Source organism: Euleptes europaea, chromosome 3 (genome assembly GCF_029931775.1).
Source record: "Euleptes europaea isolate rEulEur1 chromosome 3, rEulEur1.hap1, whole genome shotgun sequence".
Classification (NCBI taxonomy): Eukaryota; Metazoa; Chordata; class Lepidosauria; order Squamata; family Sphaerodactylidae; genus Euleptes; species Euleptes europaea.
Window position 1 is genome coordinate 41,825,059 of NC_079314.1, and position 26,360 is coordinate 41,851,418.

The 26,360-nt window shown below is 46.9% G+C and overlaps 1 protein-coding gene across 1 annotated transcript in view; it reads right to left on the bottom strand.

The window, feature by feature from the left end:
- The window catches only part of CCDC3 (coiled-coil domain containing 3), a 50,742-nt gene that overhangs the window by 19,900 nt on the left and 4,482 nt on the right, over positions 1-26,360 (bottom strand). Inside the window, exon 2 of the mRNA XM_056847230.1 lies at positions 23,885-24,059. Within this exon, the coding sequence (XP_056703208.1) occupies positions 23,885-24,059 (175 nt within the window). The remainder of the gene's footprint in view (positions 1-23,884; positions 24,060-26,360) is intronic.

Here is a 26,360-nt window from a genome sequence, read left to right on the forward strand (position 1 = left end):
TCATTTTACTGACCTTGGCAAGATGGAAGGCTGAGTCAACCTTGAGCCGACTACCTGAAACCAATGTCCGTTGGGATTGAACTCAGGTTGTGAGCAGAGCCTGGACTGCAGTACTGCAGCTTACCATTCTGTGCCACGGGGCTCCTTCAAAGGGTAGGGTTGCCAGTAACCTGGAGAAAAGACATCCTGCTCATTTAACAGAGGTTTAATGGGGTGTTTTTTACCTCCCTGCCATGAAAAGCTTCAAGTGCCCATTTCCAAGCGTTAAGCCTCTGTTAAAGGTGCAGGACATTTTACCTCCAGGTTTGTGCAACCCTACCAAGGAGAGAAGAGAGTGTCGTTGGCGTTTGATTGATGGCTTGTAAGTATAATTCTACCATTAGCACAGCATAGAAGATAAAGAATAGGGATAGTCGTTTAAAATGACATTTACCAATAGTTAAGCAAATCAAATCCAAGAATTGTTTTATATGACCTGATGGAAACCAAAATCCAGAGTTCCTGTTGCACCTGACTCTGTTCTTACTTTACAAATGTGGCAGGATTCTTTGGCACAGGACATATTTGATTATGGAGGGGGGAAAGCCATGGGGAGTGGTGGGTGGAAATCAGTGGACTGGCACTTTTCACTGATACATATTTATGCACATTAATGACATATTCTGCTAACAAGACCAAGCATTAGGGCAGTTATTTTTAACTTTATTGACCAAAGATGGGGCAATGTCTCCTGAGCAGACTTAGTTGGCACCTCTCTGGTTCCAACCAATTTGGCAGCTTTGAAACAAGAGATCTGTCATACAGTCAGATAAGAAATATATTTCTTAGTAATTATGAGATATCCAAACTTGGGACTTGCTCCCAAGTAAGTGAGTATAGGGTGCTAGAAGCTTATGAAAATTAGAAGACAGGCAGCTAGAGCAGTGGTTCCCAACCTGTCGGTCGCGACCCCCAAGGGGGTCGCAAAGTGTTTTCTGGGGGGTCGTCGCCACGTTATAGTATAAGAGCCCCGAAGGCGCTGCACGCGCCTCAGACCCTCTGCGGAGCTCCGGTGGTGCGCGCGCAGCTCTCCCCTCAACCGCCGTCATCTCCTCCTGCTTCTCGCCCGCTCCTCCGCCATGAAGACCAAGTTCTGTAACGGCAGCGAGGCCGACCCTTCCCCACTGAGGATCCTGCTGGGCTGCAGCCCAGGCTCCGTCCTGCCCGCCCTCGCCCAGTCGCCCTCCTCTGCACCGTCGCTGCCTCCCTCCCTCGCCAAGGTGGAAGCCAAGGAGCTGGGGCTCCGGGGCCAGCAGCCCCTCGCTCTGCCGCTGCCGCCCACCCCTCCCTCCCCGCCGCTCGAGGACCAGACTGACCCCCGCACCGCCGCAAGGCGTATCTGTGGTGCAAGGAGTTCCTGCTGGGGGCATGGCGGGGGCTGCGGGAGGACCAACACCGGGTGGGTGGGGTGGGCCGCTAGAGGTGGTGAAGGCATCTGCTAGGGGAAGTGCTGACCGCCATGGGTTTCTGAGCATGTACAGAGCGCTCTTCCCTCGCCGTGGAGTCATCCCCCACACACCATCTCGTGCTAGTCCAGAACAGGCTCCTGATGTCGTAGCCAGTGGCAGAGGGGGTCTAAAAATGTTGGTTGCCAGGAGACAAAGGGGCCCCTCCCACAACTATAAGGCTATCATTTAATTTGTATCAGAAATAAATAAAAAATTTCAAAAAATACATAAGTGGGAAAAAGGCACATGCATGCCGTAATAGTATTGGAGCTTCTATTATGTTTTCAAGCTACTAAAAGGCCATTAACATTTTTAACATATTATCTAATGTTTAAGGGCCCCCCCACTTCATTGGGGGCCCACTTGCCATCAGGCAAGCGGACATTCTGGCCAGTCCGCCATTGCGGCCAGGGTGTGAGTTTGCCCGATGGCAAGGGGGCCGTATGGGCCCTTGATTAGTTAATTAAATATTACGTTAATTAAATATTACGTAATTAAATATTACATTGGAATTATATTCTGAAAAATCTATTTTTAATGTGTTTTCTTTATCCTATTGAAAATGTCCTTTTATGGCTTTATGCAAATGTGGCGGGGATCGCAGGTTACTTGGCAATTGTAAAAGGGGTTCGCGACTCGAAAAAGGTTGGGAACCACTGAGCTAGAGGGTTCTTCAGTTTGTCAGTTAACTGAGAAATATATCTAAATATGCACTGAGTAATAACATTTTAAAAATTGAAAAATATATACATTTAGCTAGTGCAGTAGACATGCAGTTGGCATATGGTTAAGCTCTAGACATGCTGATAGATACAACAAAACTCGTGATATTGCTAATTTCTGGTATTCTGAAACTATGTGTGTTTACTCCAGGTAAGTCCCACTGAGTTCTTGGGGTTTACTCCCATGAAACTGCACAGAATTGCGGCCTTAAATAGAAGGGGGGAGGTTATTTTACTCAAAGTCAGGAAATAATTGTTATAGGGGTTTGGGGGCAAAAGGCTTCATCCAGACACATTTCCTAAATCGAGAGAATGGAAGTTTTCTTGCTGATAATTTAAGCTTTAAATACAAAATATAAATGAAGTAGCAGAAGCAAAGGAATGGACGGATCAGCTTTTAATTCTGTAGAGAATGTTCTTATGGGCAAGAAGCAAGTGAGACAAAATTCTGAAAGGGATTAATGCTTCCCAAAACTCATCTCATGACTGCACTGATTCTCCAAGAAGTCAAGTTTTTATGTTCTTTAATAACCCCCTTCCACTTCTGTTCCTTCTTTGACTCAGCTGAGTGACCCTTCTGCAGCCAGAGAGCTAAGCTTTCCTGTCAAATTTGTGTTAGTATTATTAAAAAGACCTTAACGTGTTCAAAGCTCGGTAATGTTTGCAGGTAATCCATGGCAGTAAAAGTGGGGCTTACTGCCTGCAAGAAATTCCTACATTTCAAAATGTAGCATTATTTTCTGATGAGGTGTGCCTGCCACAAACAGAAACCCTTAGCTTCCACTGCAAATAGCATGGGGAGGGGGTATCTCACCTGGGCCAGGATATTCCCATGTTCAGTTTTGGCCCTGGAAATTCCGCAATCATCCTGAAGATGTTGGCCAATTTTGAGCCTCCTAGGTTTATTCTCTGATGAGTTATGCCTGCCACAAATGGACAGATGGACAGACAGGGTGATTCTTTTATTACTATAAATTAATGGTAACAGCAAGCCAAGAGATTTGTTTTGTTATGATATTTGTTTGGATCAGAGCCATGGAGGGGGGCCAGGTGGAATCTTTGTCCAGGGGCCCATGGTGGCTCTCAGGAGCCCTGCGACCTGGGGAGAAAATAGCCTGTTTTTCCAGCTGCATCAGCTTCAGGCAGGTAGAGACAATTTCCTTGCATGAAGACAATATTCAAGACTTGCCATGTTTCTGTCACATCTCTACACATATGCCAGTGGAGTACTTGAGCAGCATCTGTTTCCCCAACTGCACAGCACACCGTTCTGCCAGCCAAGCCTCCCACTTGCCAATCCAGTTCCCCAAACAGTGTGTTTTTCCTGCTGCTCAGTCTCAAATGGCTAAATTCAGCACCCAGCCAGGGAGTTGGAGATAAGACAACGATTTCTGTAGCTACTGGCTCCAGCCAAGATCATGAAACAAGCACATTCCACCAGCAAATTGTACAGAAGCTTTGAAAGCAAGTAATTCTGCATCTCCAAAAAAACAGGCTTATGAAAATACTGTTATCTTTGTTTTAAATACTGGGAGAAATGCAACATCTCACTACAGAAGTGTTCTCTAGAAGGGAAAACTTCTGGGTCAGCTGGGATAACTAAATAATGCTTGCACATTTGTCATGCAGAAGGCCCTTGGAGTGAATTTTTCCCTTTGCCTTAAAATAGCACAATGCTGGGCCTTTTACGTACGTGGAATTTACGAGGCAGAATTGACCTCTCTGTTAGGTTGCGGATGTTGCTCAGCGGTAAATTTGTTTTCAATGGCAAACCCAACAAACTAAATGCTCTCCAAGAACAGCTTGGAGGAGGCATGCTTGGTCTCTGTTTCAATGAGCAAACCTGAACAGCCTTTTAAGGTCATGCTTACCTCTCCTCTACAGTTGCTGTACAGAGCCCATAAAACCATTGTGACCATGGGGAAAATAGGAACATACGCAGCTGCCCTCTACAAAGTCAGCCCATTGCTTCATCTAGGTCAGCACTGCCTAAACTGAGAGCCAGCCTGGTATAGTAGTTAGCGTGGATCCAGCTTTGAATCCCCATTCTCTGCCTTGGAAGCGTCCTGGGTGACTTGGGCCAGGCACATGCTTTGTAGTCTAACAGGGTTGTTGTGAGGTTAAAAATGAAGGAGAGGGGAATGATGTAAGCCACTTTGGATCCCACTGGGGGGAAAGGCAGGGTATAAATGAAGTAAATAAAAGTAATGTGACCGGCAGCTGCTAGGCTGGTTCGCTCGCCTGGCAACTGCTTGGGTGGCAAAAGGTTGCAGGTCCCCCTTCACCACCAGTGGGAGGTTTCTGCGGCGGAGCCTGAGGAGGGTGGAGTTTGGGGAGGGGAGGGACTTCAGTGCTATAGAGTCCAATTGCCAAAGCGGCCGTTTTCTCCAGGTGAACTGATCTCTATTGGCTGGAAATAGAGATCTCCAGCTAGTACCAGGAGGTTGGCAACCGTAGGATGGCACCATGGGGAGGGTACTGACATGTCACAGGGGCTTAACCCCCACCCAGTCCCCAGCCATACAGGAGGTGACTGGCATCCCCTTCTGGACTAGCACCTGAGCTGTCTGTGTCCAAGCCTGGGATGTGCATAAATGGATTTCTGATGGTTCATACATAATGTTTCCCTGGGCAAGAAAGTTAGCTTTGAACCTTATACCACATGGAGATTATTTCGCAAAACTCTTCCCAACAATAATTTAAAAAATAATAAAGGAGGATTGTCTTTTATAAGGCGGTGTGATATGCATTTTTAAACTTGCATGTTTTAAAAATCTGACTTTGTTTATAGAGTTAGGTCATTTCCTAAACTTTTGCTAGCATGCAGCAGAAGAGTTGCTTGTTAGAATATAAATAAAGCTGACATATATACAACAGAAAACAAATACTTTGCCATAGGGCATTACTGGATTTAAATGCACATAATGTGCAAATTTCATCCATAATGCTGTAGCTTTTCGCCATTAAATTCATGACTAATTCCTGATAGTCGCTCCTACTTTGTCTGAGAGTTCCTGGACCCCAAAATCAAAGGTCTTATTGTTGCCAGAGATCTCTCTCTTGCCAAAGACATGGAAGGAACTGAGTTTAACTGGGTTTCAGGATCAGCTCTTGGAAGGTCTCCATAGAGATGCTGCCCAGCCTTTCCTTAAAAGGACCTGTTAAAGAAGACCTCCTGGAGACAGGCCTCTTTTGATTTATGGACTTCCTCTTCCTTCCCATTGTAATGATGGGAGCAGCACTATAAAATTCGAAAATGGAAAAACCTTCAAGTAAGGAGAGGAGGTAAGGCACTTGCGCCTTCACTTGTGCACCAACAAAAACATGGGTCAAGAGCCATTTCAGTTGGAGGAAGGCTTCAGACGTTGCTGATCAAAGTGGTAGGATCCAGGCCCCGGAAAATGTAAGGTAACTTCCATGCCCTGTGAACAGACCATTCTGACATGTTGTGCTTCCTTACAACAGAGCCCCGAGCCCTCATTACAGTTGCCACAATAGGCTCAGTATCATTTCTGCCATTCGTTCACATGGGAAATGGGCGTGATGGCGTACTTGATGCACATGGCGACTTCACTTTTGGTGCATGCCGAAAGTGATGTCATCGCGTCACTGGTAATACGCAATGCTCTGGTATTTGAGCAAAAACTCTATGGTAAAAACAGCTTCTACTATAGCGTTTTTGCCCAGATACCAGCGTCACCACATCACTAGTGACATGGTGTCACTTCCAGTGACGTCACTGTGTCACCAGCGACATGGCTGAAATACCAGAGTAGGCCTCCTCCAATGGCGGTAAGTTCCCCACCACCACCACTAGTTGCCAAGGGGTACTTGGCAACCCTGATCACATGCCGCCTTTCCCCACCCCCATCATTCCAAGGACGAGTTACGCACCCTCAAGGGGTTCAGCTCCTGAGCCACTGATCAGCTGCATGACCCTTAATGAAATCCACACACACCATCCCTCAACTCTGCTGAATTTCAGCCCCTCCCACTTAGGGTTACCAACCACAAGGTGTCACTTGGAGTTCTCCCAGAATTACAGTTGATCTTCAGACTACAGAGATCAGCTTCCTTGGAAAAAATGGCAGATGTGGGGAGGAAACTCTCTGGTATACTATAGAGTCGAACAGAAATGGAAGTTCTAGAGTGACATAACACCTGCATTGAGCTTCCACCCCTTCTTAAACTCTGCTCTCTCCAGGCACTGCTCCCAAATCTCCAGGAATTTCACAACCCAAAACTGGCAACCCTTCTCCCACTTGTCCCCATAAACTACACCCTCAGCTCTGTTCCCACAGGATGCTGTACTAAATGTTCATATAATTCATTTCTGAGCCAGGCTTATAAGGGTGCATGCACAAGAGTTGTATGCCCTTTTCAGTTCAGACTAAAAGCTGTACTAAGGCTTACTCTTACTCCTCTGCTTAACTAGTGTGGTATAGTGGTTAAAGTGTTGGACTAGGATCTGGAAGATCCAGGTTCAAATCTCCTCTCTGCAATTAAATTTGATGGGGATCCTTGGACCAAACACTCTTTGTGTAATCAAATCACTGGGTTGTTATGAAAAGGAAATGAAGCATGGGAGAATGATGCACGCCACCCTGAGCTCCTGGGAGGAAGGGTGGGATAAAGAGGTACTAAGTAACAATTCCTGAAGTGAAATGAAATGGGAAAGGGCTAGGGCTCAGTGCTAGAATACAAATTTTGCATGTAAGAATTCCAAGATCCCAATTGGATGGTAGACTCAGGTATGGAAGCAAGGTGGGATGCCTCCCGCGGGCAACCCTCATTGCCCCCCATCATGCAGAGCAGCGGTGGGGGGGGGAATTAAGTTGGTGTTTCATGCACCATGAAGTAGCAGCATGGCACATGCGATGATGCGTGTCCCCCAAGCTCCCACCAGCTACCAGGCATGTGCTGGCATTCCTAATCAGGACAGAGAAAAGAAACAAGAAGAGTTGGTTTTTATATGCTGACTTTCCCTTTTTTTTAAGGCGAATCAAACCGGCTTACATCCTGCCAGAGTTGGCAACTGTAAGAAGGGGGCCCTGGGCACCCCTCGCCATGCTGTAGATCAAGCTGCATCTGATGATTGTACAGTGCCCAGTATATCTGGTCGCCTAGTAAAAACAGAGTGGAAAAAATATTTAAAAACAGAGACGCAGCCCATGATTATTCCTGCTACCCTACCTGGAAAAAATGCCTTTGTCCTTTTGAAATTGTTGTGTGCCTTTTAAAGAATGCTTAAGGCTTGTGACGCTGTTGTTGAGGAATTGGGTTCTTTTTTTTTGTCTTTTTAAAAATCACTTTTAGAGAGCGAATTGCTGCAGCGAGACGACCTAATATGGCATTCAACACGGGACAAGGGGAGGAACCGAGGAAACCATGTCAATAAACAGCAGAATCACTGTCTCCAATTCTTTTTGGAGTTGCTTTCTGTAAGAGTAGGAAATGCCTTGAGTGTTGCGGCAGAGTGACCATTATTGAGGCCATACATCCCATTCTTTCTAGCTCTGGCAAAGAATTATTAGTCTAGATGATTGTAGAATGAATCTAGTCTTGTTTTAAAAGGGCTGCTCACCCCCCCCCCAACCTTTTCCAAGAAGCAGGAAGTTCCAAAGTAAATCTCTTTACAGGGTTTGTGTCTTAGCGGTAGAGATTCAGGGTGCCTTTTGTGGGATCACTGTATGTACCAAAGGAGCACATTTGAGATTACATAAGCACCTCATTAGTGCCTGGCTGTAAAGCAGCCCCCTTCCATTCCCCAGAGGAAACAGCATGACTTTGGAGGGGGGCCCCCGCCCCATACCATAAATCCTATTGTTATACCAGCTGTAAGGGGGGAAAACAGTCTTCTTTCTCTTCCTGGCTGTTATTACATGTGCAAAACAGCTATTTGTCATACATACATAGAGGACCAGGCTGAAGCCTCACTTGGCAGGTATGTTGCCCATTCAGGAAATGTCCCCATCCATTAGGGAATATCCCCTGACCCTTAGCAAGCAACCAAGAAACAAACACACACAGAAACCCTCTCCTCTATCATCAGTTCCTATTGTATATATAGAGATGGTGTTGATCCCTACGACTGCAAATACCTGAAGCACACAGACAGGTGTTTGGCTCTGCCTACCCCAACAACACCTCTAAGTACAGCCATTTCCTTCATCCCATATGAGTGAGTGGTTGTCTTTCATAGAACCATAGAGTTGGAAGGGACCACCAGGGTCATCTAGTCCAACCCCCTGCACAATGCAGGAAATTCACAACTACCTCCCACACACACACCCCAGTGACCCCTAATCCATGCCCAGAAGATGACCAAGATGCCCTCCCTCTCATGAACTGCCTAAGTTCATAGAATCAGCATTGCTGACAGATGGCCATCTAGTGGTCATCTTTCACTGACTCTGAAAAGGGGTATACTTGGACGCTGCTAAGGGGAGAGTAAGACCTTCCTCTGATTGCTGCATTTACAATAAACTCAGGTTTATCCATGATAAATCACAAAATCACACAAGGTTGGAAGAGACCACAAGGGCCATCCAGTCCAACCCCCTGCCATGCAGGATCCCACAATCAAAGCGCTTCCGACAGATGGCCATCCAACCTCTGCTTAAAGACCTCCAAAGACGGGGACTCCACCCACCCACCCACCCCCGAGGCAGGGCATTCCACCGACGAACCGCCCTCACTGTCAGAAAGTTCTGATAGAAACAGATGCAGCTTTTTGATGTGCTTATGTGCTCCTTGTGGGGCACCGTTGATGGTTTCTGAGTTTGGGGACTTGCAGGCAGGCAAACTGGTCCATCCCTTCAGTTGGGATTTTAAGCGATTTGTGGTGGGGAAAATAAACTTCAGTTTGCCCAGGTGCCTGAATTCAGATGTTGTGGCAAATTGGAGCTCGATTTCCCAAAACTAGGATCCTTAAATTGCATTTGTATATATGTTCTTTTATTTGCTTTATTTATGCCCTGCCTTTCTCCCCAATGGGGACCCAAAACAGCTTACATCGTTCCCCTCTCCTCCCTTTTCATGCTCACAACAACCCTGCAGCGGGTTAGGCTGAGAGGGCGTGACTGGCCCAAGGTCATCCACATCCAGCAAGCTTCCATGGCAGTGTGAGGATTTGAATCAGGAGCCCCGTGGTACAGAGTGGTAAGCTGCAGTACTGCAGTCCAAGCTCTGCTCATGACCTGAGTTCGATCCCAACAGAAGTTGGTTTCAGGTAGCCGGCTCAAGGTTGATTCAGCCTTCTATCCTTCTGAGGTCGGTAAAATGAGTACCCAGCTTGCTGGGGGTAACAGGAAGATGACTGGGGAAGGCACTGGCAAAACACCCCGTAAACAAAGTCTGCCTAGTAAATGTTGGGATGTGACATCACCCCATGGGTCAGGAATGGCCCGATGCTTGCACAGGGGACCTTTACCTCCTAGACCTCCGTCTGACACTCCACCCACCACTCCACAATGGCTCTAGTTGAAGGCAGAAAACAAATTACGTAGTAAACAAAGAAAATGGTATTATTTGGAAAGAAACACTCTCACAGGGTGACACTGTCCTATTAAGTTGCCAGCTCCACGTTGGGAAATTCCTGGAGATTTGGGAGGTGGGTGGAGCCTGGGGAGAGCAGGGTTTGGGGAGAGGAGGGACCTCAGCCATCTATAATGCCACAGAGTCCACCCACCAAAGGAGCCATTTTCTCCAAGTTGCAACCCTAGAACATGGCAACAAGTTGCACTTTTATCCTTCACAGACAGACCTATATTGGTCACAGTGTGAACGCACCTGTAGCTTTGAGTGGCTAGGCCTTGCTGCCGCAGTTGCCACTAGATTATGAAATGTGACTTTATGATGTCATTGCATCCTCCCAAGGGCTGACTCTGGCCTTTGCGGCACATACGCTACCAACACATCTTGCCCCTCCTAAGGACAAGCATTTTGCCACTTTGAAAGTAAAAATAAGCTGTGCTTGGAAGTTCTGAAGCAGAAATAGTCTCCCTGTAGCCAGAAGAATGTCCTGCACTGGTGGCTTTTTAAAAATAAGTGTCCCAGTTTAGTAGAAAGGATGGAGCTGCTTCTTCATTTCTTTAACATCTGTTAGGTGTTTTCAAGAACAAGGATAATTTATTATGGGTGGGAGGCATTCCAGTGGCTCGAGAATGCCACTGACTTGGAAGAATGAAGACCGCTCACGTTGGTATTTCAGAAGCTTAGTTTAATATAGAACGTTTCTGTCAGGGAACTTTATTGTGAAACATTTTAAATGGAGCAGGAAGAGTTCAGTGTAAAGCCATGGGCTGGATCTGGCAAATCCTTTCCACTAGCAGAGGTGCTGTACTCGGTGGAAGGAGTTCTCTCCTGAGGAAAGGGCCCCTGCTAGGGGAACAAATTTGCAGGATTCAACCCATAATTCTGTGTCCTCATCTAATCTCTAGACCTACACCTTTAAAATAACAGTATCTTCTCTTTAAGGATCAGTGGCCACTGTGTTCTTGACAGTTTTTTAATAGTAAACTTTGCCTGTGTACTCTTTTTGAGATTAACAATGCTGTGGAAATGAGTTGGTGTAAGGCAGGAGCGGCAGGATTGATATCCCTCTTACTTTGCCTGTCCCAATCTTGTTTGAGGCTATGGAAGAAATTCTCTGGAAAGTCTCTGTGTACAGGTGCACACATGCTCTCTTTCTATTTCTGTAGTCTTGGTCAAATTGGTTCTGTAAGTTCTTTAACAAAGCCCTCACAAAACCTGCTTGACCAAAGACCATGGTGTAACAGGGAGGAAAAAAATGACTGGGTGTTGTGGGCAGCAATGAATGGTTTTAACATCACGTCACCTGTGAGGAACTATTATCTATAGGGTCTTACTTTGAGGAGGGGGCAGTGGTGTATCTGCTTATCCATCCACCCATCCAGATCTGGATGGTCCAGGCTAACTTGATTTCATCAGCTCTCGGAAGCAAAGCAGGAAGGGGTGTGCCGCGTGGCAGCCCTGATTATTATTTGGACAGGAGACCACCAAGGAAATCCAGGGTCACTACGCAGAGGCAGGCAATGGCTAGGGTTGCCAGGTCCCTCTTTGCTACCAGCAGGCGGTTTTTGGGGTGGAGCCTGAGGAGGGCGGGGTTTGGGGAGGGGAGGGACTTCATTGCCATAGAGTTCAATTGCCAAAGCGGCCATTTTCCCCAGGTGAACTGATCTCTGTTGGCTGGAGATCAGTTGTAATAGCAGGAGATCTCCTACTAGTACCTGGAGGCTGGCAACTCAGCAATGGCAAACAACCTCTGTTTGTTTCTTGCCTTGAAAATGCTAGGGTTGCCATAAGTCAGCTGCAACCTGATGGAACTTTCCACCACCATCTATCTATCTCTCACGGTTTTCTACTGCCCTTCCTCTAAAGAGCTGAAGGTAACATATATGGTCCGCCTCTCTTCATTTCCCCCATGTGTTTCATTCTGACTCAACAATATGGCTCGGTTTTGTTATTTATGGGAAGCCTTTGTTTTTTCATTTGAGCTGTTGCTGCTCTTCAGTTCATAGGTTTGTTTTGGCCTTTTTTGCCCATATCAGAGCATCTAGTGAAGCACAAAAGCACAGGCAGGATATTATGTCTCTGAAAACAACTGAAATCCAGCCGGCTGCCAGTAAACAGGACCCGCAATGTCATTTGTAGCTTAAGGAAGATGTGATCTTTCAGCCCCAGAATATTTTAACCTGCTCTATATATTTTGACATTTCTTTAAACTTCTTGCAATCCAGCTTGGCACACATGAGAGCTCTCTAATGGAAGATACAGACGGAACCTCTTAAAAACCTGGAACACACTTTGTTAGAGGACACTTTCCAACTTAACCCCCAACTAATTTCCTTTTTCTATTGTCCTCAGTTAAGAACAAATCGCATAACTTCAGGAGCTTGGCTGCATTCTTTGCTTCTGCAAAATCTAAGCACTCGAAAAAGGGCAATGCAAAAAAATGGAAAAAGAGGACAAATCAGGACAGAGGGCAGAGCTATGATGGCCATGCTTTTAAGTCTAGATTAATCCTACTTTATTTTCACATCTGGAGCAGTGGGTAGGCATCTTCCTGTTCCCTTCTTGCACCAGTCTTGTTTTTCAGATGTCCTACTATTACCCAACAATCTGTTAAAATAATAAATTAACATGTGCTTTTCCTTAAATGAGCGTATCACAAAAATCTTCTTTTTATATAAACTTATGGGAACAGTACAAATAAAATGAGAACCAGGCCTGTGTGCGTTTTGACATTACCCAAAACTGAAGCTTGCGTTTCTGTATCTTAGGGCCAAAGGAGATGTCTAACAGGCTGTGTGGTGAACAGAACCCACCCCATACACTCCCAGTATAATGTGAAGCAGGTTAGGCAGAGATTGTGTGATTGGCCCAGAAAGCTTCCATGGCAGAGTGGGGATTCGAACCTGGGTCAGATATGTTGATATTAAAGAAGCCAGGTGTTGATTTTCTTGATTAATTTCAAAAGCTCCCCTAAGCAGAGTTCTAAATCCATTAACCCAGCGGTTCCCAAACTGTGCTCCACGGAGCACTTGGTGCTCCGTGAAACATCTCCTAGTGCTTCATGGAAAGAAAAATACTACTGTCATTCGGTCTCTCCTGAATAGGGCTCCATGACAAAAAAGGTTTGGGAACAGCCGCATTAGCCAATGGACTTGTACCTCGGCTTAGGGTGGCAGTGTAAGGATACTCTCTTTCAAGGGAAGTTTCCTTTTTAAAAAACCTTTTGGGGATAAAGGATACTGGCCTCTCTTTTCCTGCATATTTTTGCAGGTCTTTGATCCCTCCGGTTGCTTTGGAGAAAAACAAACAAACCTCTAACTATAAAACAACAAAGATGACTTGGAGAAATGGATTTGATGCTTCTAACTCTTTTTGAAAGTAGAGAAATTAGTGCAATTAATCTCTGAATACTCAGTAACATTAACGATGCAGTGGTGTTACAGACAGGTCAATTCAAGATATTTTGGCCACTCCTGGGAACATTTGGAGGCAAAGCCTGAGGATGGTTTTACCGTAGGGTTTTGGGTGCATCCTAGAGCATTACCCTGAGGTGGTGATGCCACTTCCGTGTTCGTGCCAGAACCGATCTCTGGCATCAGCGTGATGCCAATCCCCCCTTTTTTTCTCCTGTTGCTCCAGGCAGCTTCAGGTGTGCTGGGCCAGGTGTGCTGATAGAGGCATGGGTACAGGAGGGGATGCCTGCCAACTTCCATGTCATTAGGGTTGCCAGCCCACTCCTCATAGGGTTGCCAGGTCCCCCCTGGCCACTGGTGGGGGATGGGGGGTAGGGATGCCAGATCCAGATTGGGAAACTCCTGAAGATTAGGGGATGGAGCCTGGGGAGGACAGGGACCTCATTGGAGTACAATGCCATAGAGTCCACCCTCCAAAACATCCAATTTCTCCAGGGAAACTGATCTCTGTAGTCTGGAGATGACATGTAATTCCAGGGGATCCCCAGGTCCCACCTGGAGGCTGGTATCCCTACTCCTCAAATTAAGACAGTATATACTATGGTTTAGTTCCTCGGGATGTTGCTGATTGTTGGGTGTGAGCTAAGCATCTGCAGTGTATTGTTGCCCCCCTTCTCATGCCACCCCAAGAAGCTCTTGAGTGGCTCAAGAACTGGCCCTGTGTTGCTGGCATCATGAATAGGATGACAGGACAAACATTGAGGTGACACAGTATATCATAAAAAGAGCACTGAATGGGCTTAGCCTGAGGAGGCCTGAATCCCAACCAAGCCACAGTGCTTCCAGTGCTGCTTTGGCCAATGTCTCTCAACCTTACTGGATCTCAGAGTGAAGAGGACAGGACCAAGTGACATGCTCTAGATCGGGATGTCGAACTCAGTTGTTATGAGGGCCGGATATGACATAAATGTCACTTGGTCGGGCCGGGCCATGCCTTGTCAGCCCAGATCGAGAGTTGGGGGTGGCTACCTTGGCTGGCTCAAGGGCCAGATAAGAGCTCTCAAGGGGCTGGATCTGGCCTCTGCTCTAGATAGACTAAGAGAAGCATTTGGAACATAGTGATGGCTTTGAAGACTACGTGGAAGATCAGTATCAGTAGCTGTTAGCCATCAAGCTGCAAAGGAACTCTGAATGGTCAACAGAGGTAGCATATTGGTTCTTGTGGGTTATCCGGGCTGTGTAACCGTGGTCTTGGTATTTTCTTTCCTGACGTTTCGCCAGCAGCTGTGGCAGGCATCTTCAGAGGAGTAACACTGAAGGACAGGATATATAGTCAGAAAGGGGTTGGGCTGAGCTGAATCATTGTCCTGCAAAAAGCATCAAAGGTAATGTGCTAATCATTGTCCTGTAAGTATCAAGATAATGTGCTAATGAGGGTGTGGTATGTTAATATGGAACCATTGTATCCTGAAGTGATCTGTTAATGTGTGAAATCCAAAGCTAATCTGCATGGCTATTGTTGAATGTCTTTGTTAGTCTGGAGGTTTTCAGAACAGGAAGCCAAGCCTTATTCATTCTTAAACTCTCCTCTTTTCTGTTAAAGTTGTGCTGATGTTTATGAATTTCAATGGCTTCACTGTGCAATCTGACAAAATAGTTGGTAGAATTGTCCAGTCTTTCAGTGTCTTGGAATAAGACCCTGTGTTCTGTTTGGGTCAGTCCATGTTCAGCCACTGCTGATTTCTCAGGTTGGGCAAGTCTGCAGTATCTTTCATGTTCTTTTATCCTTGTTTGTATGCTGCGTTTTGTTGTCCCGATGTAAACTTGTCCACAGCTGCAAGGTATACGATATACTCCTGCAGAGGTGAGGGGGTCTCTTTTGTCTTTTGCTGATCGTAGCATCTGTTGTATTTTCTGGGTGGGTTTAAACACTGTTTGTAGGTTATGTTTTTTCAAACGTTTCTCCATCCTATCAGTGACTCCTTTAATAAATGGCAAGAATACCTTTCCTATGGGAGACTATTTTTTCTGAGTTTTCTGATTTTTGTTTGGTTTAATGGCCCTTCTGATTTCATTTCTGGAATAGCCGTTTGCTAGCAGTGCGTGATTTAGATGTTTAGTTTCTTCCTTGAGAAACTGTGGTTCACAGATCCGTCTTGCATGGTCCATTAATGTTTTGATTATTCCTCTTTTCTGTCGGGGGGGGTGGTTGGAGTTTTTGTGTAAGTAGCGATCTGTGTGAGTTGGTTTCCGGTAGACCTTGTGACCTAACTGAACGTTTGTTTTACGGATGACAAGGGTATCAAGAAATGGGAGTTTACTCTCAATTTCCTTTTCCATGGTAAACTGAATGTTTGGATGGATATTATTAAGTTGGTTTAGAAAGTCTATTAATTTTTCTTCACCATGGCTCCAAATAGTAGCATAACTTTTGGGTACCAGGAGCTGATGGGGATAACTGTCTCCATGGGCCTTGCTTGTGACCGTCCATGGAGCATCTGGTTGGCTACTGTTAGGGTTGCCAGGTTCCTCTTCGCCACCAGCAGGAGGTTTTTGAGGCGGAGCCTGAAGAGGGCTGGTTTTGGGGAGGGGAGGGGCTTCAATGCCATAGAGTCAAATTGCCAAAACTGCCATTTTCTCCAGGTGAACTGGTCTCTATTGGCTGGAGATCAGCTGTAATAGCAGGAGATCTCCAGCTAGTACCTGGAGGTTGGCAACCCTAGCTACTGTTGGAAGCAAAGAGTTGTGCTAGAAGGACTTCTGATCTTTTTAAATAGTTGGGGAGATAACTGACATTTAAAAGTGAAAGACTGAACCCCATTCTCACAAACATGTATCGTACCATCTGCAGCATTCTCAACTTTCCCACCCTCTGCAGTGATGAAAAGCGAGCCTGCTTTGTATGAATTAGACCCATACGCAGGGGTAGGATTCCTATCGTGAAGCTCCAATACAGCAGATCCTGCCAAGAGACCCTGAATGACATAGCACATTTGGCAGGACGTGTTCAAACTGCAGCTTTGGATAATTACCAACAGCTTTGAAGCAAGGAAGCAGCATGCCGCCATTCCCTCTTGGCTTATGAAAGGGCTGCCAATTAACCCCTTGAAGCTGGAGTATTGGTATGTGTGCTTGAGTGCTCAGGAGCAGTCGTCCATTTGGCTGCTGGCTCTGCAAATTGCAAACATTCCAGAGGCTAAGTATTGGTTAGGGTGAAGCGCCTGTGGGCTAGCTTCTCTCAAGGCCACTGGATTTTAACTTAGCCAAGAGAATTAGCTGGGATCCTTAGTAGCTTTCATTTCAGAAGCATTAAAAAACATCCACACGGATATTGCAGTTGGCACACTGTGCCAGCTTTGGTCAAGAGGGCTTGTGGCTCAGTGTTAGAGCATGTGCTTGGCCTACAGGTGGTGCCTGGTTCAATCCCTGGCATCTCCAATGAAAGGAATTACAGGCATTGCAAAAGGCCTCCCTCTCTCTGCCTAAGACCTTGGAGGATTCCCTGCAATACTGAGTAAGATGGAACAAAGGTGTGGCTCAATTTAACAAAGAGCCTGCACTTGTCCACTGCTGCCCAGTGCCATGTGGCACAGCCCATCCAATACACAACCCAATGATCTGTGTCACAATGCAGAGATGAGGTGATGGGGACAGATGGACTTCCACAAATGACCCACATTGTGATGGATGTCTCTGTGGCTAAATCGGTTGTCTGTTGTCCTGGATTCACCTTCTGTGACAGGTAATAGCTACTGGAAAGTATTATGTTGCCTGCCACCCATTTGTAGAATGCCTGCTGCTCCTTGATCCTTTCAAGGACTACAACCAGGGGTGAAACTGACATAATTCTTACTGGTCGCGTCTTTCTTGGGTGGCCTAAAGCAGAAGATAGGAGGTACCATTTTGACCTCTTTCTTATTGGTACTCTGCACCAGCTCATATGAGCTTACTTTCACCCCTGACTACAACTGTTGGGAAAAGCCACTGATCTTGGTACAGAACTGTTACCCAAAAAAGAGATCCTAAGATCCAGAAAGCTTTGCAGATCAGTCTCCAACCAAGCCACTTGAGTGTCACAATGAAGTGGGACATCTCCTTCAGGCCTGGTCCAAGCCAAGCCAACAACACAGGGGCAACATCACAGGGGAGGGGTGGCCTAGCAGGAGATAGTTGTATTTTGCTTGGGTCATCAAAGTACCATGAGCCAGCCCTGTGGGCACCCCAGTTCTTTCAAGAGTGGCCCTATCTAGTGCACAGGCCTGCAGCCTGCCTAAAACTTTGCACAATGCTACATTTCAGGGACCTTAACTAACCCTCCTTGTGAAATCCAGGGAGTGGGAGGCATGCCCCAACATTAAGGAAATGGCCACTAAGAACATGCAAAATCCATTGGGCCCACATGTTCTACTCTGGCTTGTAGCTGCTCCGCAGAGTCTGAAGCAGAGATGGATCTTTCCCTTCATTTGCTACCTGCAATCCTTAACTGGCCAAGTTATGCGAGAATACTGCTCAAATCCTAAACAACAATTTTATAATTAGGAAGTACGGGTTTCATTTTTAGGAAAAAAATGTGTCAGTTTATCTCTTCCAGAGATGGTATTTAATGTTTCCAACATTCAACTTCATGAGATTGGCTCTGAAATCATAACAAGCTATAAAATGTAATAAATTTGAGGATTCTTTTATTTGGGGTTTCTGAGCCTTTGAAAAACATCAACATCGAGTAGTTGCTGTTTTCACCATATCTCATCACAGCTTTCACTTTCCTTTTACTCAAAAATGGCTGCTACTCTGCTGATCCAGACCCTTTTTGGCAACATATAGCTGTGATATCCCCAAAAACAAACACTTCAAAGACCACATCCAATTAGTTTGCCCTACCAAAGTAGTACTTCCATGTCCTTCCTTCCAAAATTCAGCCATCATTGGGCTTTCCTGGTGTCTATGTATCATGTCTGCCACATCTCCAGAAATGACAGAATTCGTATATGAGTATATGAATGGGGGAAGTATACACTGGGTGGGTCGGAGATAGGGGCAGAACTGAAGGGGGCTAAAAGGCGAGGAGCCTGAATGAAGATTTTGTCATCTCTGTTGTACTCTGAAAATTATTTTTTTAAATTCCATACCCATTAACAGTGGCACAGGGTGTGTGCTTCATTAGTCAAGTGTGTGGCATTTGGCTTTGATATCATACCACAGCTCTCTGTTTGTGATATTAGAAACATTGGCCTTTTATGCATAGGCTGTTTCCGCTGGATACGCTGCTCTCTCGATGCACAGTGTTTGGAGTCGAATTCGCAAATCACTCTGCACAGGGGCTTTTCCCCCGAAAAAATTCCCTAGTATTTGGGATTACTTGAAGTAAATTTCTGCATGAACCAATGAAAATGCAGAGCATGTGAACCAAGAGGAATGTGGTCACCGATGTGATGTCGTCATTGTTATGCGGTTTGCCACCCCCTTTTTTGATCAGGCATGCACTCTTAGCGATGGATCACTAGCAGAAAAAGGCACGCATGCGTGAGAATCACATTGATTCTGCACGCCTTCTCCCACTAACCTTATAGTGGTCACTGATGTCTTTCATTTTCACTTAACCAAGTAGCTAAACGGTAAGGTTGCCAGGTCCCTCTTCTCCACCGACGGGAGGTTTTTGGGGTGGAGCCTGAGGAAGGCGGGGTTTGGGGAGGGGAGGGACTTCAATGCCATGGAGTCCACTTGCCAAAGCAGCCATTTTCTCCAGGTGAACTGATCTCTTATTGGCTGGAGATCAGTTATAATAGCGGGAGAGCTCCTGCTAGTACCTGGAGGTTGGCAACCCTACTAAATGGGCACAGCATCCGAAGTGGGGATCTCGGCCTGGCAGGAAACAATGCTCAGGACAGGAAGTGGTTCGCCAAAGAGCTCTTCTCGGCAGTGGGCTTGACCCCCACACCCAGCACTGCTTGAGGAGCATAATCGAAGTATTTTGGATCGGGTGTCAAGTCATAAAGGAAGTACAGAGCTACAACGCTTTGCCCTTTTCTCTAATGGAGGTGGTTATAATAGCTAAGGCCAGCTACCTTGGTGATATTGCATCAAATCAATGCCTGGTTTCCACTGGACTCCGAGCGTGCTTATTTTTCCAAGTTCATTCCTTTTCCTTTTGTGAAAGCAGAGGACCCCCTAAGAGTGCCCATTGCCTTAGCTGAGTTTGTTTCATTCTGAAGACAAAGAAGCATTAGCATATTTATGAAATGGCCTCTCAGCACGGCTATTATGAAAAAAGCTTTCAGGAGGGACTGACCTTATTTATTTGAGAAAGCTCTCTGCATAGCAGACTGTGCCTGATGGGCTGGCCAGCAGCATATTGCCTAGGCATGTGGAAGGAACAAGCCCAGCCTCTGCCATGGAGGCAAACCCATAGAGAAACATCTGGAGAAACATCCTCCCCGGCCAGCTTGGACAACATCTTTATAGGGAAAGGAAGAGACTACAGTCGGCATGAGACTCAGGTCAAAAACGCATGGCCATTTTGTCCAGCGATTCTCCCACGAATGCTTCAAATCTCTAAAGTAAAAATGCATGTCCGTCTCCTGTGCGCGTGATCAACCCATCTCCTTTCGATACTTTTCTGGGTTTTCCAATTGCTTCATTGTCACAATTTAAAAGGAAAGTTCGCAACAGTTTCCAGAGCTCACCGGTGCGTTTTCAGCGCCTGGGTCAACTCCCCACCGGGAGATAGCCCGGACCCGGCAGTGGCTGCGGCGGCACCTTTCCGCCCCCAGACCCCACACAGCTCTCTCCCCCTCTCCCCCCATTCCCACCCCCTCCTCCATCTCTCCCCTCTCCACTTTACAGCCCAGCAAGAAGAGCGCACATGCTCTTCCAGTCCAGTCACCCCCGCCTCCACCTGTCAGAGGGACAGCGCCGGACCCCAGGCCTCTCTCTCTCTCTCTCTCTCTCCCTCCCTCCCTCCCCCTCCCGTGCCCTCCTCCACCTCCCCCCTCTCCACTTGGCAGCCCAGTTGCCACCGCTGCCACTCGCCTCCACCCATCACCCCATGCATTGAATTTTTTGAACACGTGATCGAAAGGCGTGTGACAGAAGAGGGACAAAAAATTTAAAACCTCGCCATGCACCAGCGGTCTCAGTCCACCCTGGGGCTGCATCAATACACCATAGTGCTGCAGAAATCATTCGCAGCAGTCCTTTGCAGCATTGCCAGTGTGTGATATATCCTAGGAAGCAGGTTAAAGAGTCTGGGGATCAGTTTTTATAGGGAACCAGGTGGAGAACAAAGGAACTGAGCACTGCCGTCAGTTCTGCAGAGGCATTTAGGTTTGTCCCTGGGTCATCAAGTCTGGGGATGGGAAAATCCTGGAGACTGTGGGGTGGAGCTTGGGGAATGCAGGAAGAGGAGGGACCTCAACAGGTTATATTGTCATAGAGTCCACTCTCCAAAGCAGCCATTTTCTCCAGGGGAACTGATCTCTAGTTCGGAGATCAGTTGAAATTCCATGAGATCTCCAGAGAGCAAACACAGTACCTAAGAGGTTTGTGTATCTGGCCATTCCTCCCAAAAGCTCAGAAGGGCAATCATCCAACCATTAAAAAAAAAAACCCAGCAAGTAAGGTTTGATTTCATTGTGGCACAGGCAGTGAGGCAAAAGTATTCTACTTTTCAAGGGGTAGCAACCCCGTTTAAAGGAGACTCCAGGTGATCGCAAAGTCCACCTCCCCAGAGCATTCTTTTGCCTCTCCAGCATGCTTAAACCAGGCCTAAGACAGAAATGCCGGGGCACTTCTACTGTATGTTATCTCTTTCTCAAATCTGTCCTGGAGACAAGCCAGCCAGCCAGCAAGCCATGCCCCCCCGCCCCCCGCCCCCCCCCCGGGAACTGCAACTAAAGGAGGGGGATTAGAAAAATCTGTAAAGGAGCCCAGGAAAGAACAGCAGATTGCTACAAATTCAGCTTCAAAGGCTCAGCAACTAATTTAACGAAAATTCCCCCTGTTCACACAAATAGGGGTGTTTTTTTTTTTTTTTTTTTTTGCAGGATTAAGTTTCACTGGGGAGTCTTTAGAAGGAAAAGGAAGCTGCAAGCCACAGTAAACTGCGATGCTAACTTGAGGACCACAAAAACTTGATATACTTTGAAACTTCAGCATGCTTCCAGCCCGGTACCAGTCTCACTCAATTGCATAAAAATAAACAGATGATCAAGATTTATTCCAGCATAAATTTTCATAGGTTAAAGAGCCCGTTTCATGAGATAATTAAAACCCTACTAAAAATACAATAGCTGTGCGTATCTGTTAGCAAAAGAACTAAGAAGTGATTATAGTGCAATATAGTACAGATTAATCAAAACAGATTATGGCCTGTACAATAGGGAGGACCAGGTCAGGGCTGGGAGTTGAGGACAGATCATGAGGGCCAAACTAGATGTTAGAGCAGGGAACAAACATTCCCAAATACTCCGGGGTCAGATTGAACTCAGGAGTGCAGTGTGGGGGGAAAGGAGGACCTTCAGTGTCTCCCCCCCACATGCCTTTACTCAAGCTGAAATGGCTGCAAGGGGGGCCATTAGGTTTGCCAGATCCCTCTTTGCCACCAGTGGGAGGTTTTTGGGGCGGAGCCTGAGGAGGGCAGGGTTTGGGCAGGGGAGGGACTTCAATGCCATAGAGTCCAATTGCCAAAGTGGCCATTTTCTCCAGGTGAACCGATCTCTATCGGCTGGAAATCAGTTATAATAGCAGGAGATCTCCAGCCACCACTTGGACATTGGCAACCCTACCCTTGAGGTAGGACTCATTGGGGCCAGGCAAGGGTTGCCAGCTCCAGGTTGGGAAATCCCTAGAGATGTTGTAGTTGAGTCTGAGGAGGGGCAGGGTTTGGGGAGGGAAGAGGCCTCAGCAGGGTATAATTCCATAGAGTCCACACTCCAAAGCAGTCATTTTCTCCAGGGGGACAGATCTCTATAGTCTGGAGTTCAGTTGTAATTCTGGGGGATCTCCAGGTCCCACCTGGAGTTTGGCAACCCTAGGCCTGGCAGCAACCTCTGGGTGACTTGATACCACCAAACTCGCATGACTCAACTAGGCCTGGCTGCTTGCTACTGTTCAACAGCAGCCACCGTATGAAAGCCAGTGTGGTGCAGCAGTTAGAGCTTCAGAGCAGGGTCTTCGAGGCCCAGGTTCAAATCTCCATCTTGCTGTGGAAGATCACTGGTTGACTTTGGACCCGTCACAGACTTTCAATCTAATCTACCTCACAGGGTTTTTGTGCAGATAAAAAGGAGGAGAGGAGACTAATGTAAGCTGTGAAGAAACTGTGAAGAAACCACTGTGAAGAAACACCAAGGTAGTAGAGGCTGCAAGGGGGAGGAGATGGAAAGCTTAAGACAGAGGGGCAGATAAAGGTAGGTTGGCTGTTGGGTGGGAAGGAGATAGGGTTGCCAACTCCAGGTTGGGAAATTCCTGGAGATTTGACGGACGGATCCTGGGGAGGGTGGGGTTTGATGAGGGGAGGGACCTCAGAAGGCTATAATGCCATAGACTCCCCCCATTAAAGCAGCCATTTCCTCTAGGGGAACTAGCATTGCCAACCTCCAGGTGAGGGCTGGAGATCACCCGGAATTACAACTGATCTTCAAGTGACAGAGATCAGTTCCCCTGGAGAAAATGACTGCTTTGGTGGGTGGACTCTATGGCATTACACCCTGCTGAGGTTGCTTCCCTCCCCAAACCTCACCCTCCCAAGGCTTAGGGTTGCCAGGTCCCTCTTCGCCACTGGCGGGAGGTTTTGGGGGTGGAGCCTGAGGAAGGGGAGGGACTTCAATGCCATAGAGTCCAATTGCCAAAGCGGCCATTATCTCCAGGTGAACTGTACTCCATTGGCTGGAGATTAGTTGTAATAGCAGGAGATCTCCAGCTATTACCTTGAGGTTGGCAACCCTACCAATGCTCCACCCCACAAATCTCAAGGAATTTCCCAACCTGGTGCTGACAACCGTAAGGGGAGCTGATCTCTGTAGTTGGGAGATCCGTTATGATTCCAGGAGAGCTGCTGCAGCTACTGCTGCTGGTGGGGGCGGGGAGCAGGTGGGTGGCTGGGAGGATGAGGGAGGCTAGAAAGAGAGAATAATGTGGTGGGGGGCAGAAAGAGAGAGAAAGTGACAGGCATGGAGGAGACAGAGTAAGAAGAGGGGTGGCAGGAGGTAGAAAGAGTGAGTGCCTGAGAGAAGTAGGGGGAGAGTGGAGGAAGCAAAGGTGGGGGGAACAAGGTAGCTGCTCCCGCAATTTTCTTGCGGGGTCCCCACTTGTATAAGGATAAATATCATAGCTACCGTTTCTTAAAAAATACGTCATAGCCATTCTTTCTCCAGCACGGTTACAAAGAATCATTCCATGATTCTAAAGCCTTGATTTATTGGTTGGGGGGGGGGATACACCAAATCCAGATGTTGGGAGCATTCCTACAAATGATATCTCTGTTTGAATGCATGCTGATTAAAAATACGTTGGATGTCCATGACCTTGAAGGCAGCTGCATCCCATGCCAGCTAGGGTGTAGGAGAGGAAGGGGGAAACGGTGTTTTGCCAGTCATTCTGCTCAAGCCCTGAGCACTACAGATAAAGAAAGGCAAGGGAATCTACAGTGTTGGTTCTGTGGACCATATGGTAACCTTTGCTTGGCTGGCTGCCTGCTGGGAAAAGGGAGAAACCCACGCATCCTTACCCTGTTGTCTTCTTGTATCTCCCAGTCGCTGGCAAAGGCTGCAGCGTGTTGCCCTTGAGTGCAGTTGGAAAACTGGAAGAGGCTCGAAAATATCCGCCGGTTTTCCTGGGTATCTGGAAATATTGCATCCTGGAAATTAACTCCATGCGGAAGGAGGTTGTAATTCTCATCCATTCTGGAAACAAAGTACAGGGTTGTAGTTACATATCTAACTGCAAGGTCCATCCCCTCTCCATACATCCATCTCATCTATCTCCCCCCTTCCCCTTCCCCTTCTTTCCTTCCCCCCTTTCCACCTCTCTTTCCTCCCTTTTTCTTTCTCTCCCCTTTTTCCCCTTTCCCCTTCTCATTTCTGGGTCTGATTTAATCCTATCCTCAACCCTTCCTCCCCTAGGGTTGCCAACCTCCAGGTAGTAGCTGGAGATCTCCTGCTATTACAGCTGATCTCCAGCCAATAGAGATCAGTTCACCTGGAGAAAATGGCCTCTTTGTCCATTGGACTCTATGGCATTGAAGTCCCTCCCCTCCCCAAATCCTACCCCCCTCAGGCTCCGCCCCAAAAATATCCTGCCGGTGGCAAAGAGGGACCTGGCAACCCTATCCTTCCACCATATATCCTGGGTCCACTGCCCCCCTCCCTGAGATTTGTACAGTACGCATGATGATGTAATAACCATACCAACATTGCTCCCTACATAGGAAACTGGGTGCCAAAGCTAGAATTATAGAATTACAGCGTGCTAAGGTTTTATTGTTTTAGAATGTTTTTAAATGTGATCGATTGTTAATTTATTTATCAAGTGTAATGTATATTTAATTGTGTTGGTAGTTGCCCTGAGCTCTGCCTGGCCAGGGGAGGGCAGTGTATAAAAGATGATGATGATGATTATTATTATAATACAACGCAGTCTCCTGACCCCCTGTTGGTCCATACCTGGGTGAATATGGTGGCAGGCCAGAACCATAACCACAAAAATGAGGCCCTTCTGTGCCTCCCAAAGGTATTTGAGCAGCATTGGGTGTGCAGCCAGGGGGCGGGGGGTGGCAACCATGCCCTTATAGTAACTATTTCTGGTAATTAAACTGGCACCCATTTCCTGGCTAATTTTTCAAAACAGGCTGTTTAAAAAGCAGAGAGGTTGCTGTCTCTCTGAATAGCTGTTTCTTCACAGGTTTGTTGAACAGTATTTTACAGGATCATATGTCATGGTAGTTTCACATCACCTTGGTACTGTTAGGAAGATCAGGTCACCTATTTAACTACTTTGCTATTCCTCCTGGTAGGATTGGCAATCCCCAGCTGGTCCTGGAGATGTCCCACTATTAAAAAATCCTCAGACTACAGAAATTAGTTCCCCTGGAGAAATTACTGCTTTGGAGGATGAACCATATGGCATCATCATCATCATCATCATCATACATTTGTATCCTGCTCTCTATCGCAGTCAAGGCCCACTGAGGTCTTTCCTTCCCCAGGCTCCACACAGGAATTTCCTAACCTGGAGATGAACACGCATGAACACATGAACACATGAAGTTGCCTTATACTGAATCAGGCCCTTGGTCCATCAAAGTCAGTATTGTCTACTCAGACGGCAGTGGCTCTGTAGGGTCTCAGGCAGAGATCTTTCACATCACCTACTTGCCTGGTCCCTTTAACAGGAGATGCTGGGGATGAACCTAGGACCTTCTGCATGCCAAGCAGATGCTTTACAAACTGAGCCACAGCCCCTCCCTAACAGAGAAATGTCAGCGACATTGCACCCCCTCCACGTCCCCGCCCAGCCCTCCTGCCAGTTGCCAGGTTCAGTGTGCTAACCCTACTGTTGAACTGCTTTAGCCAAGGCAGCCAATGGCAACCCTACCCCCTGGCAGTACTGGTGGCCAAATGGGAACAAGAAATATATTAGTGCAAACCCTCCCCTGTGATTTGACCACACATATGCTGCCCAAAATCTGTAGTGTTGGACCACAGGGGAGCAGTGCATGTGTCCAGGTGTCTGATATAGGGTTGCCAGGTCCCCTCTTCGCCACCGGTGGGAGGTTTATGGGGCGGAGCCTGAGGAGGGCAGGGGTTGGGAGGGACTTCAATGCCATAGAGTCCAATTGCCAAAGCAGCCATTTTCTCCAGGTGAACTGATCTCTGGAGATCAGTTGTAATAGCAAGAGATCTCCAGGTACTACCTGGAGGTTGGCAACCCTATTCACATCCATGTGTTTAGTTTTTGGGTTAATTTTCTCTGTCTGTGCAAGTTTTATGCATTAAACACATGAACACATGAAGCTGCCTTATACTGATACAGACCCTTGGTCCATCGATGTCAGTATTGTCTACTCAGACTGGCAGTGGCTCTCCAGGGTCTCAGGCAGAGGTCTTTCACATCACCTACTTGCCTAGTCCTTTTAAATGGCAATGCCAGGGATTGAATCTGGGACCTTCTGCATGCCAAGCAGATGCTCTACCACTGAGCGACAG